General features: G+C 36.5%; 1 protein-coding gene across 1 annotated transcript in view; it reads left to right on the top strand.

Annotated features, from left to right (window-relative positions):
• Positions 1-13,332, top strand: part of asic2 (acid-sensing (proton-gated) ion channel 2) — a 146,299-nt gene that overhangs the window by 120,437 nt on the left and 12,530 nt on the right. The window contains exons 4-8 of the mRNA XM_016549585.1: positions 433-583; positions 2,993-3,049; positions 8,232-8,385; positions 10,323-10,414; positions 10,509-10,588. Coding sequence (XP_016405071.1) covers positions 433-583; positions 2,993-3,049; positions 8,232-8,385; positions 10,323-10,414; positions 10,509-10,588 — 534 coding nt within the window. The remainder of the gene's footprint in view (positions 1-432; positions 584-2,992; positions 3,050-8,231; positions 8,386-10,322; positions 10,415-10,508; positions 10,589-13,332) is intronic.

Raw genomic sequence — 13,332 nt, 5'->3', positions numbered from 1 at the left:
ATACAGTTATGCTTGTGAATATCTAGTTTATTCACTCAAACTAAACTCTAATGCCAATCCAATTAATTCAAAACAATAGTAACTGTAATAACAAATTAATTCTGGCTCAAAAACATTCATTGTATCAGCCCAGTACTATTATCTTCCAGGGCAGTTGTTTTGTGTGCGATATGACATTAGAGGGTTAGGAAATGGACTGTGAATGCTCTGTGGGCATGCTGTCAATTGGTGTTTATTGAGATAAAATAAAAGAGATTTACATTGACCACTGGTGTTTTTTAAAAGCAGTATACTTCCCACCAACCCCCAAAATTAAATAAATAAAAAAAGTATGTAAAAAAAAAAACTCTATTGCCAATGTTGCTGCATGAGAATGTCAAGCACATGCTAATCAGCCTGTCTAATGCATTATAATCTTTTCTTCTCCTTCAGCTGACATACCTTCCTCCTCCGTGGGGCGAGTGTGTGTCCAGAGCCCTGGATTCAGGCCTCTTTCAGGTGTACAGTGTGTCTGCCTGCCGTATCGAGTGTGAGACGCGCTACATCGTAGAAAACTGCAACTGCAGGATGGTCTACATGCCTGGTACGTCCCAACATAGCAGTGCTTGAAACTTATCTTTTTTCTTCATACTCACCCTCTCTCACTTCTGCAATACATTTCAATTTCAGTTTCAGAAATTATCGTGATTTTATACAAAATATTGCCAAAGTATCAATAATAAAAAAACAACAACAAAAAAAACAGGTCCCTGTTTATATTAAGTGGCCATGTGATACAATGCACTTATTGTGTACTGTACATACATATTTTCCATATTGTACTTATATTTAAAAAAATAACAGCATGTAATTACATCAGTAATTAATTTCTGTAATTACATTTATAATTACACTGTTGACCCATCCCTTACACCTTAAACCACCCTTAAAACTATTAAAACTGCACAACCAAACCTGTCCCTAACCTTATCCGTATCCCACCTCAATAGCAGCAAAAGTGTTTGGAATACAATATGTACACATTAAGTACATTGCACTTATTTTTTGATGTAAGTATACATAGTAGTTAAAGGGGACATAACACACACACAGTTTCACCCAATCTCATGTTAATCTTGAGTACCTATAGAGTAGTACTGCATCCTTCATATCTCCAAAAAAGTATTTAGTTTTATCATATTTATAAAAGAAAGATACAGCTTTACGATTCTCTCCGGAAACAGCCGAGCTCCTGGAGGCGCGCCGTGGGCGGAGCTAAAGAGTGACGAGCACTTGAGCTCCGATTGCCAACAAAACACAGACATTTGATGCAGTTTCACTTACCATCAGCAGTTTTCAATCATGACCGGGATCTTTTATAGCTGGGACCGTTCCATCCTTCAGTATCAAACGATGTGCAAATCCAGCATCGAACTGGACCTTATTTATAAAACTTTCATCAACAAACACACTTGTGAAACTCTGTTGCTGCCCCGGAAAAACAAACTGCATCCACTGTTTACATAACGCTGGGTTCTTTAGAAAGCTGCTCTGGTCGATGTGTGGTCGATGCTCTTCCGGGAGAAATGCCCATATAAGGAGTTCCACCCTCGTTTACGTCATTAAGAGCCACTATCGAAAAAAACTCTCCGAAACTTGTACGAACCCGGAAGTAAGATTTTTGGCACAGAAATACTCCGTCATACGTCCAAATTGTTTTTTGAAACTTTGTCCATGTTGCATACAAATCAGAACAGATTTCCAACCCTTTTTTATGAATTCAGATGACAGACATAATGAAGACGTCACTAATAATGCCTGTGACTGAATAGTTATGACAAATAGAGTTTGTACTGTCTATCACAAAGCCAGCAGGGACCAATGTTCCCATCTTCTCTGTGTAAACCCATCTAAGGTCTTTAATTCTTGATGAACAGTCATTCAATGAGGTCACGTCTCATATTCTGGCGGAAAGCAAGTCAGCATGAGGTTGTGTGTAGTGATAACTTGATGGCTTGTGGCATTTGTGGTTTGCATTTGGCAGCCGAGCAAAACCTGACTGAACTTGTTTAGATGAGGTCAGAATATAGAACTGAATTCAGTATTCTGTGGGTCAAATGTGGTTTGGAACAAGCCCACGAACTGACAGCAAGGGCTTGTAAGCATGAGCTGTGAGTGAACTTGACATATTGTATAATTTGAGAAATGTGGAAGATCTCTCCGCAAAATGGTCTTCAGAAACATTCCATTTTAATTTCATTTCACTGATAAAATAGTCATTTTGGCCCATTGATAAATAGTCATCTTTAACTGTTGCTAAATGGTCTTTTTAAAGACGCAGTATATATCCATGATTTCACAATATGATTTCATGAACTTTTCATTGTGACTTAGTGCCCTTTATGTCCCATTCTTAATGCCAATTTATGCACTCCCATAATAGCTGATCTTTAAAGTTAGTGCTGCAGTCGTTTTCATTTTCAACCGGTCTCTTTTAATGACACTATATGGTTTCCATTTTCACCTATCTGATAAAACTGCACTTTTTTTAACACAGGTCCCTATTAATTCTAACCCATAGGTGCCAACCTCAACCTCTTGCTACTTCAATTGACGCTGAAGACAGGACAATTATCTCATAGATGACTAGTCCTTCATTCACACAGGCACCCTGCTCTAATACTGCAATTATAGATTCATTAACTGATTGTGACTGCTCTGTGATGTACATTCAGGATACGTCTGATACATTTTGGCCAAGAGCAAGTGCAGACGTGCACAAAACTCTCTTCCATACGCACACACACACACACACACACACACACATACATTCCCAGTTGTTTATTTCCTTGTCGTGCTGCTGAGTTTGGCTGGGTGAAGGTTGGGTCTGTCTTTTCTCCTACTCAGAACACGTTTTCAGTGTTTCATTATTAATTTAAGAAGGCTGAATAAAGAAGAACTTTTCTTTGGCACTTACATTTTTTCTGTTTCTTTGTTTTTCTCTCATTTCTAGGTGATTCTCCGTACTGCACTCCTGAACAGTATAAGGACTGTGCTGAACCTGCTCTGGGTGAGTGTGCTCTTCACGCACACATACTGTACACACTCACACTGTTTCCATGTTTTATGGGAACATTCCATAGACTTAATGTTTTTTATAGTGTGCATACTGTATTTTATCCCCTTACCCTACACCTACCCGTAAACCTCACAGAAAATAACTTCAAAAAACTTAATTCTGTATCATTTATAAGCTGTTTTCCTCATGGGGACCAAAAAATGTCCCCACAAGGTCAAAAATTACTGTTATTACTATGCTTGTTGGGTACATTTGGTACCTATAATAATAATAATAATATAGTAATAATATAATAATAATAATAATAATAATAAAAATATAATAATATAGGGAATACCCGGTACACACACTAGTCTCTACACCCATTTATTATTTATACATATAGTATACACGTTAAATTGGGTCAGAACAATTCAGAATAGCATTTCACCACATTTAATTCAAGACACATTGAGAGTTTGTATTCCATTTTGTTTGTAAATGCTCCAGTCAAGGTTTTATTTGTAATAGCATACATATTTCTGGCTCCATTTAGCATACTTTCTCAAAAAATGATGTAAAGTTCAATATGATCTATTTCTATAGTCCAGCTGATCTCAGTCCTGGAGAACTCCAGCACTGCACATTTTGTATGTTTCCCTGTGGATTTAAAAGACTGCAAAATTTGACTGCATTGACACTATCAGATGAGAGCAAAACTTAAACTCTATTGAGCTGGATAATGACACTGTTGGCTTCTGCACACTAAAAAATGCTGGGTGAAATATGAACAAACCCAGCAACTGGGTTGTTTTGACCCAGCGGTTGGGTTAAATGTTTAACCAAGCTGGGTCAAAACAACCCAGTTGCTGGGTTTGTCCATATTTTACCCAGTACTGGGTTGTATTTAACCCAGCATTTTTAGAGTGTAGAGCTGCTTTTCAGCTGAATCAGATTTATTTCATAATTTATGAATTTTGCAACATTAACACTGTTATTTTCCGGTTTATTACTGTGAAGATTTAGCACTATCTGTATTGGTAACATTTTAGGATAGGGACCAATTGTCACTATTAAGTTGCTTATTAGCATGCCTATGTTTATTAGTACTTATAAAGCACATATTCTGCATGACCATATTCTACATCTCTAATCCTACCCAATACCTAAACTTAACAACTACCGTACTAACTATTAATAAGCAGCAAATTAGGAGTTTATTGAGATAAACGTTGTAGTTAATGGTTTGTTCATAGCGAGAATTGGACCTTCAAATAAATTGTGACTAAAGACATCAAAAAAGAAGAGGTGCTTGTGTACTTCAGTGCCAGGATTGAGAACCACTGTACTTTTCTGCAATTAAAATAGGCTGTATCCAAAACGGCATAGTATCTTTTTTTTTTTTTTTGAATAAGTAAACCCCCATATTCGACCTGCACGACATAACAAAACAAGAACGAGTCCGGATGTTTTTGACATTTTCTCATCAGTGAGACTAGCTGAATGGATAAAGTGTGTTTTGAATCCTGATGTATTACTGGTCTCATTTTCATTCATCTAACAAACTCCCGTGGCACAAAATACATATGCAAAAGCTTCTATTCAGCAGACCCTCATGACTATTACTGCACTGACCGTCCACAAATCCAATTATATGGGCAAAACTCATGAAAACAGCAGCCACGGTCCTTCTTTCATTCTCTGCTCCACATCTTCCTCCTCTGTAGCTGTGTTTTGTTGTTAAGTCGGATCCTTGAAAAGGGCAAACGGAGGAACAAAAATTAAAATAAATGTAATAGAACAAATCAGTTTGTTTGTATGTGTGCTTGTGTCTCTCTTGTACAGCAGTTGGAAGCATTAGACATCAGAACGTATTATATATAATCTTCACAAGCTTCACCAAATTAGACTATATTAACTCTGCGTGGAGAAACTTTGAAAGTATTCTTCGGTTCTCTTACAAAATAATTGCATTTTTCTTTGCAGATCTTGATTCCTCTTGACACTGAGACTGCTTTATTGAACTTCAAATCCGCTCGTGAACTCGCACAAATTAAGCCACAGTTTTGGAAATGTATTCAGGGAAAACAAAGACTTGAACTGTTTTGTGCACCATCCCTACCAACAGAATGCAGTCTGGCCCTCATTAACTCCCTCTCTACGTACCATCTGACAGTATATACCAGCGGTCTATCCCACACATAATAACCAAGTTGGCTCCATGTTAACTAATTATCTTCCACTAATGAGCAAATTCAAATTAGAGCACAGCTAGGACTGTTCATTTTCAAACGGCTCAGGTATTCAGCACACAAGCCATTTCCAAAGACATCCTCAGGTTATTAATATGTCCAATTTCACACATTTTTACCTTTTTATTAGAATTCTCTGTGCACAATTATACAAGATAAAGCCAATAGAGTATGAAGAGGGACAGACTTCCAAACCACTGGAAAAGTTTCAGTGGGAAGTCTCTGACCTCAGTTGACAAGTAAAGGCACAACAGCACAGCACAAGAGGCTGAACAGCTTGTCCAAAACTTTCGCTGCTGGCTTCAAAATGCTTGACAGCTGGTTCTTATCTTTGGCAAAGTGAGGAAATTATCACCAACTCCAACTTTCTGTTCACAGCACCCTGAGAAAAGAAGGAATATGTATTTTCGGTTTCACCAGAACAATATGCAGATGAACACATTTAAAAATGAATGGGAGGCTATTAGAGGTATGAAAGGGATGTTGCTGGAATTAAAAAAAAGAAAGAAAAACAGAATGAGTGAGATTGGCAATGATAGAAAACACTCAGAGACAGAACAAGGACTATTACACACAGAATGTTAATCAAGAGATGTTCAGAATGGAATAATAATGTACTGCTTACAGCACACTGTGCACTATATACTGTATACTGCCTACAAAAAACAGTATTCAATGAGGAAATAGTATGCAATGTTACATTAAAAACAGCAGTACTCCTACGAAATAAGCATTGTTGTTTTGTATTGTTAATGCAGTTATTTTAATCCAATTAACTTTTTTCTCTCTCTCTCTCTCTTGGTAGTCTGATCAAATACTGCAAGAAGGACATATTACAAGTGACGGTCAAAGCCAGGGTCAAAACCTGGTAGTTAGCACAAATAACAAATACCCATTATGTAAATGATATAATGACATAATGATTTAGTACTTATGTAAAATACTAAATCAGCTATTCTATTAGAATTGCAGTTGTGATGGTACAATAAGATCCATTAGTTAACATGAACTAAGAATGAACAATACTTCTACAGCATTTATTAATCTCAGTTAATATTAATTTCAGCATTGAAGAGCCACAAAACGGTATTTATTGTTTTAATTTCTTTAAAAATGACAATTTAAAAGCTGAGAGTCCTGAGACCTTGTTTCATACCAGAAGTAACCTGCTCTGTATTGTCTGTCGGCGTGTTGTCAGTTTACTCTTTGCCCTGCAATGTATTTTTGACTGCGTGAGAACATGATGAGTAGTGTGAGATCAGCATTGTTTGTCGGGGATACCAACAGTAAGTCTTTGCGAACGGTCAATTGACTTTTCCATGCATGCAGAAAATGTCCACACTGTGCACTGTTTATATTCTGTACTGTTAAAGTAGTACAAGTAGTGTGGTAGTATGAAACTCCCAACTGTTTTCTATAACACAACCCTTGTGGTTTGGAGCACAGGATCTGCCATTGGCAATGTTTGGAAAAAAAGATGTGAAAGTTATGGGATGTGAACGGTGCTGTGAAGTTCATACAGAATGATGGATAGTATAAAAACCATTACGCCTATGGGATGTCCCCATTTAGATAGCTGACCAGACATGTGTGTGTGTGTGTATAGAAGAGGTTAAATCTGACTTAATTCTCCAATTAAATGATGTGACTTTAGCATCATCTACAACAGCAGGGGCGAGAGAGGGGATGGAAGTGAGGAGAAGAAACAGAGGTGGAGATAGAAAATGTCAGGGAAGGAGGAATTTAAAAATGTTTCTGTGAAAGGTCAGATTCCATCTCCAGGTCATGCAAGTTATGAGCTGATTAGAAATCTGAGGAAGGCACAGCCAATAGCAAAAGATTCCAGCCCTTGGCAACAGACAAGAGAATAGCAAATTATTCTCTTTTGTTATTTTACATGTACAAAAATGGGAAATAAGAAACTACGGAGCCGGGGAAGTCACCTGTTTCAAAAAGTCCTGTAGCAATTTCTTTATATCCAGTAGGGGCTTTGAGAATTCTTTTTTGATCCTATTAGGATGCTTTAGGTTTGGTTCCAAACTATGATTGGCATTCCAATTGCAATCCTGTACACATTGCTTATGCTTTGACTAGCGGGGCACAGACTCTTCACTGAAGCATTGAGTCTCTTTATCATTCACTGAAAACTAAATGTCAGCAAGTTTATTCAAAATAAATATTTTTACAGTAAATACGTTTCACCTGCCAATCAATCAGTCTTTTGTTTTTCTCTAGAATGTTAGAAAGCACTTTGACAATATGATCCTTGCGGTTTATCAGATTCATAGTGGTGGTTTTCATCATGCTTGCAGTATCTCTCTAAAGGTAATTAAAAGTGCAACACATAATATTTTTCCAAGCCGTCAAGAGTTGACAGCAGTGATTTGAAAGTCTTCTAACAAGGCCAAAAGTTGAATTATACTTCAATCATTGTTTTTGACCTTCAATCATTGTGTGTGTGTGTGTGTGTGTGTGTGTGCCTACTTAACCATATTTTGGGGACAATCCTCGTTTGTAAAACTGGTATAAAAATAAAGTAAACAAAGTTTTTTTTTTAATTGAAAAAATGCAGAAAGTTTCCTGTAATGGGGTAGGTTTAGGTGTAGGGTGATAGAATATACAGTTTGTACAGTATAAAAACCATTACGCCTATGGAATGTCCCCATTTAGATAGCTAAGTAAACGTGTGTGTGTGTGTGTGTGTGTGTGTGTGTGTATGTGAAAACACTGAAAAGACCCTCTATGTGCAGAGAAGGATAAGACGACCTCATGTTCTTTAAGTTGATAGTTAAGGAATGTCATACATAGAACCCAGGAATGCTGCCTGCAGAAAGAACTGACATATATTCTCCCTTTCTTCCCTGTACCCTTTCCTGTCTCTCCTCATTTTCTTTTTCTCTTTTCTTTTTCCTCTCGTCTATACCCTTTCATGCTTTCCGTAGCTGCTCTGTCAGCTGTTGAAGGCACAAACTGCATCTGCAGGAGCCCCTGTAACATGACTCGATACAACAAAGAGCTTTCCATGGTCAAGATCCCCAGTAAAACCTCTGCACGCTACCTGGAGAAGAAGTTCAACCGGTCGGAGAAGTACATCACGTGAGTACACACCTCACATCTTTCCCCTCAAATACATCAAAACAGCTTTGAATTCAGCATTCAAAAAGGTCTCTGAAGTATATTTTTTATGTATGTTGCAACTTTTTCACCACTTTCCAAACTTTTTAATTGTTGTCCTTGTAATACCTTTTACGAGTTTTAACTTTTACCTCATTACTGCCACCAATTAGCAAAATTACCAGTTAATGTTCCACCTCATATCAAGATCACAGAGATGGAGCTTGTTAATGATCACAAGCTTGCACTTTTCTAGCAGGGATGTTATTAAGCTTGAGGAAAATAGAATTTACTTAAATTTATTCACAAGCATGAATTAAACTGGACATAAATCACAGGATGTTAAAGTGAAATGACAGGAAGAGGATTTTTTTTTTTTTGAAAAGTCTCAAAATACAATCAGCAATATTTTTACCATTTAAAATAAACATTTTCTATTTTAATATATTTTATAATGTATTTTATTCCTGTAATGTCAAAGCTGAATTTCTGTGGAATAATATATATATATATATATATAAATATTCATAATGAAAAGTAAAATTAAAATTACAAACAGTTGGGTTGCTTTTAAATTGTATTCTATCTTAATTTACATACTAAATTCACATTTAAAATGATCATTTTTCAAATACAAATTGAGGAAATTAATTATAATTGAATTGACATTGCTTTTCCACTACAAATGATGCACAACCCTGGTTGTGACACGAGGAAATGGACACTGTATTCTGAGACAAAGCTTTACTTGTGTCAAAGAAACTCCCCCTGTGTGTTGTTGTCCTACTTAATGTGTGTTTGAAATGTTGCCTCAGTTTATAGATGTGCTTCTCTACAATAAAAGCAACATGAGGACGCCAGGACATTTGATGTGGCTCTCAGACATATTTATTTCTCCTCTAGACATTTAGCTGACAAGTTGGGAACACTTTTGCTTTGTGTCAGGAAGATTCAGGGAGTTGTTCTTCAATATAGTGACAGATATAACATCCTCTCCATTCATTAGTTCATCGTCATAGCGATAAGCTTGTGATTGATGTGTCTGAGATGTGGAGCTATTGGGAATACTGACTCTCTCTCTCTCTCTCTCTCTCTCACACACACACACACACACACACACACACACACACACAGAGAGAGAGAGAGAGATGTTGCTCAAGCACAGAGTCAATTAAATCAGCATAAAGCAGACAGCATATCATCACTCTGGTGTCCCACTAGAGAGATAAGCTTTTCTAGACTGCTTCGTTTGATGATGATAGGGGAAAAAAACTTGTTTACTTTAACTCCTCCACACATGCACGCAAATTATCGGTCATGCCAAGATCATTCATCTCTGCAGCATAATAGAGGCGTAATGAATGGTTGAGATAATGCTAGTGTAATTGTTGTCAGGGTTTGGAGGTTAGCCCTCTTGCAGTTTACCAACTAACATCCAACAACTGCCAGTTTGCCTTTGGCCTGTTCTTGAGACTGCTGTGAGAAAGGTGTGTGTGCGTGTGCGTTTGTGTAAAAAAGCAAAAACTGTATCCTTATTCAGGTGACACACAGGAAAAAATGTTAGGATAGATGTCCATTAGTGCAGATGTAATCACTAGAATAACTAGAGCTAACAGATATATTGTTGGTAACCATTTTTATTGACTGCACTTCTGTTCTAAGCAGCCATGACATTTTATCGGTCATGTGGTTTTATTTCTGTTGCATCACGCTGACTAGCTCCGCTTACAGTGAAATCTCATTGGTTTAAAATGCTCCACTTAGCATAATATTAAACATCAAAAATCTTCTGCTTGGCGTTGCTTGTGTCAGGTTGCACAACTTATTTGCTTCTGGTGTGAACAAACGGATCACTTTTTTTCTGGTTATGAATTTGAATATAACTTCATAACATCACTCTATGTGTTCTGTTGATGCAGGGACAATATCCTTGTTCTGGATGTGTTCTTTGAGGCTCTGAATTATGAGACCATAGAGCAGAAGAAAGCGTACGAGGTGGCGGGTCTGCTAGGTAACACAGCACACAACACACTGCAGCATGAATACTGTCTTTCATCTTTTCTCTCTCTCTGTTCCTCTAAATCATAAATATATTTATGTTGCAGGTGATATTGGTGGTCAGATGGGCTTGTTTATCGGTGCAAGTATCCTGACCATACTGGAGCTATTTGATTATGCATATGAGGTATGTCAACATCTAAACACAGGGTTCAAAATGAACTGCGAAGTAAATTGAGAAAGTATACAAAAAAAATGATTATTTTCGCAGTTATGTGTCATTCTCTATTACATTATAAAATAGTATTTTTATTATAATATAAAAAATATTTATAAGTATTTATTTAGAAATATTTATTTAACAATTTGTCGTCATCATAATGGGATTATTTACCTGCTTTTTTCTTGTAGTCACAAAATTGCAGCAAATACCATTCAAAAGTTTGGGCTCAGTAAGATTTTATGTTGGTTTTATTTATACTTTTTTTAAATGAATCTAAAGTGAGAGTAAAGGTATTTATAATGTTACAAAAGATTAGCACGATTGTTTTCAACATTGATAATAATAAAACATGTTTCTTGAGCAGCAAATCCAGCATTTTAGAATGATTTCTGAAGAATCATGTGACGCTGAAGACTGGAGTAATCATGCTGAAAATTCAACTTTGCAATCACAATAATAAATTACATTTTAAAATATATTTAAATAGAAAACAGTTATTTTAATTTTAATAATATTTCATAATATTATTTTTACTGTGTTTTAGGCAAAATGCAGCTTTGTTGAGCATAAGTCATGGTGAGACGTCTTTCAAAAACAAAAAAAAATCTTAGCGACCCCTTAATTTTTTAATGGTGATGTACAAAATGAGTCTGCATCACTCTGCCAAAAATGTGATATGTGCCCTTTGCGATCCTATTTACTATTGCAAGACATATTCTGCATATATGATTATCATTCTTATTAGTTGCCAGCCACTGGCAAGAAACTTATATATATTTACTCACCGAAGCCAATTTTTACATGCATTTGGCATTTGTTGAGTGTTAATTCTGGACCCTGTCTGACACACAAACATGCTGTTCAGTGTCCAGACTCAGAGGCACAGGAGACACTATACACACTGTAATAAACACACTCAGCCATGATAAATGCAAATGTATTCAGAGAAGCACACACATACACACAGATTCCTCCAGACACAGTGACGGCTGTTGAAAACTTCAGTCTGTCTCTGGTGTAGAATGAATGACACTCTGATGGAGAGTTTCATCATAATGAGCCTTCATTAATTCTGCATTGCTGCTGGTCTCTTTGCTCTATGGACAGCAGCCAGCACAAGCCCTTACACCACTCATACCCTCGGGGGCACACACACACACACCCTCATTTTGCATTCTGTACTGTCCTGTTTTAATGGATTTTTGATGCAAGCTCGCTTAAAAAGGACATATTTCATCTTAAAAATTATTTTCTGAAGCTTAAGCCTCTCTGGATTTGAAGCCTTTTGTTAACAAAGCACATAAAAATTAAAGAAACACTAAAGCATTTAGCTTCATTGGAAATGCATGAGAACTACACATGCCCAATGATATTTTAGCTTTAAAAATATGGTCATCTTAAGAACTGACCTATTAGCCAGCAGTTTTAAAAATTTAACATTTTAAAATTCTCAAGACTCAATCATGTCCACGGGGCATGTTAAGCCTTCTCTGGTCCAGGGCAAAGGCACCTCTCCTAAGTGTGTGATATTATGAATCATACTAGAGCTCATGCATATTGATTAGGTCAGCCTCTCATTTCTTGGTAACCTCCTAGTGCAACCCAGTAATGTGACCTAAGTAATATTCATGAGCTAGGCCTTTACCATATTAGGATCAGACTTGCCCAAAGGTTTTCACATGACCAAAAAGTTATACCAATAAAACCACAGCAAACTCAACAATGATAAACAAGCTGCTCACAGAAGTGTGATAGTGGTCATAGTGAATACCATAGTGAGTCCTTGAATGGATTTTTGTGATTTTTTTCACACAAAAATGAAAATTCTGTCATTTTTGACTATCCCTTTTAAGTATGAACAACAATCAAATTCGAGATTGCATCTAAATCTACTACACTCTTAAAAATAAAAATTCCAAAAGGTGGTTTTCACAGCAGTGCCATAGAAGAACCATGTTTGGTTCCCCAAAGAACCTTTTGTGGTGTTGTGATTTATAAATAGATGCCACTAGATAGGTCAATAAAGAATCTTTATTTTTAAGAGTATACAATCACTATAACAACCACATAAACAGTCAAGCAAAGATCTCAATCAGTTCTTACCACTATCAAACAGGCTTTGACATCCACCGCTGCCAATGATTTTCAATGGAAAGTAGTAAAGCCTGCTTTAAAAGTTGCTAAATGATGTCATACGCTAATTAGCATATTCATGACACTATTGCATTTGTATTCTGCCTTCTGTCAACCTTTTACATTTTGCCTTTCTACTACTCTCTAAGCTCACATACTGTATTTTAATACAGCCAAATTCCCAATAAAACTGTTTTCATTTATATGTTTTTCTGTTTCTGTTGTCAGACAACAGGATGAATATGAAATAGTGACTGAAAAATGGCCCATTAAGACTACATATCCAGCTCTCCCTTCCAACCTGTTAATCTGCACTAAAATCCTGATTTATAATCGAGACGTCATGAAAATCAAATGCACATAAAGACAATGGATATGCTGTTTTTCAGCTATATTTACAATTTTAAATTATCACTCAGATTAGAAGCAACAGAATATATCTACAGTATATCAGCAGACGCAGAGAGAAAACCAGTACCGATGAGTTTGTCCAAGAAGTCATTCGATTTGTTTCTAGCTGCTTTTTTGGGGGGGAAAAATCCCTAAAGGGGTCTGAAAAGTCACAAAATCTAGCA

Source organism: Sinocyclocheilus rhinocerous, unplaced genomic scaffold (assembly GCF_001515625.1).
Source record: "Sinocyclocheilus rhinocerous isolate Xijiao unplaced genomic scaffold, SAMN03320098_v1.1 scaffold461, whole genome shotgun sequence".
NCBI lineage: Eukaryota > Metazoa > Chordata > Actinopteri > Cypriniformes > Cyprinidae > Sinocyclocheilus > Sinocyclocheilus rhinocerous.
The sequence above is the reverse complement of the archived record's forward strand: the minus strand, read 5'-3'. Positions and strand labels throughout refer to the sequence as shown.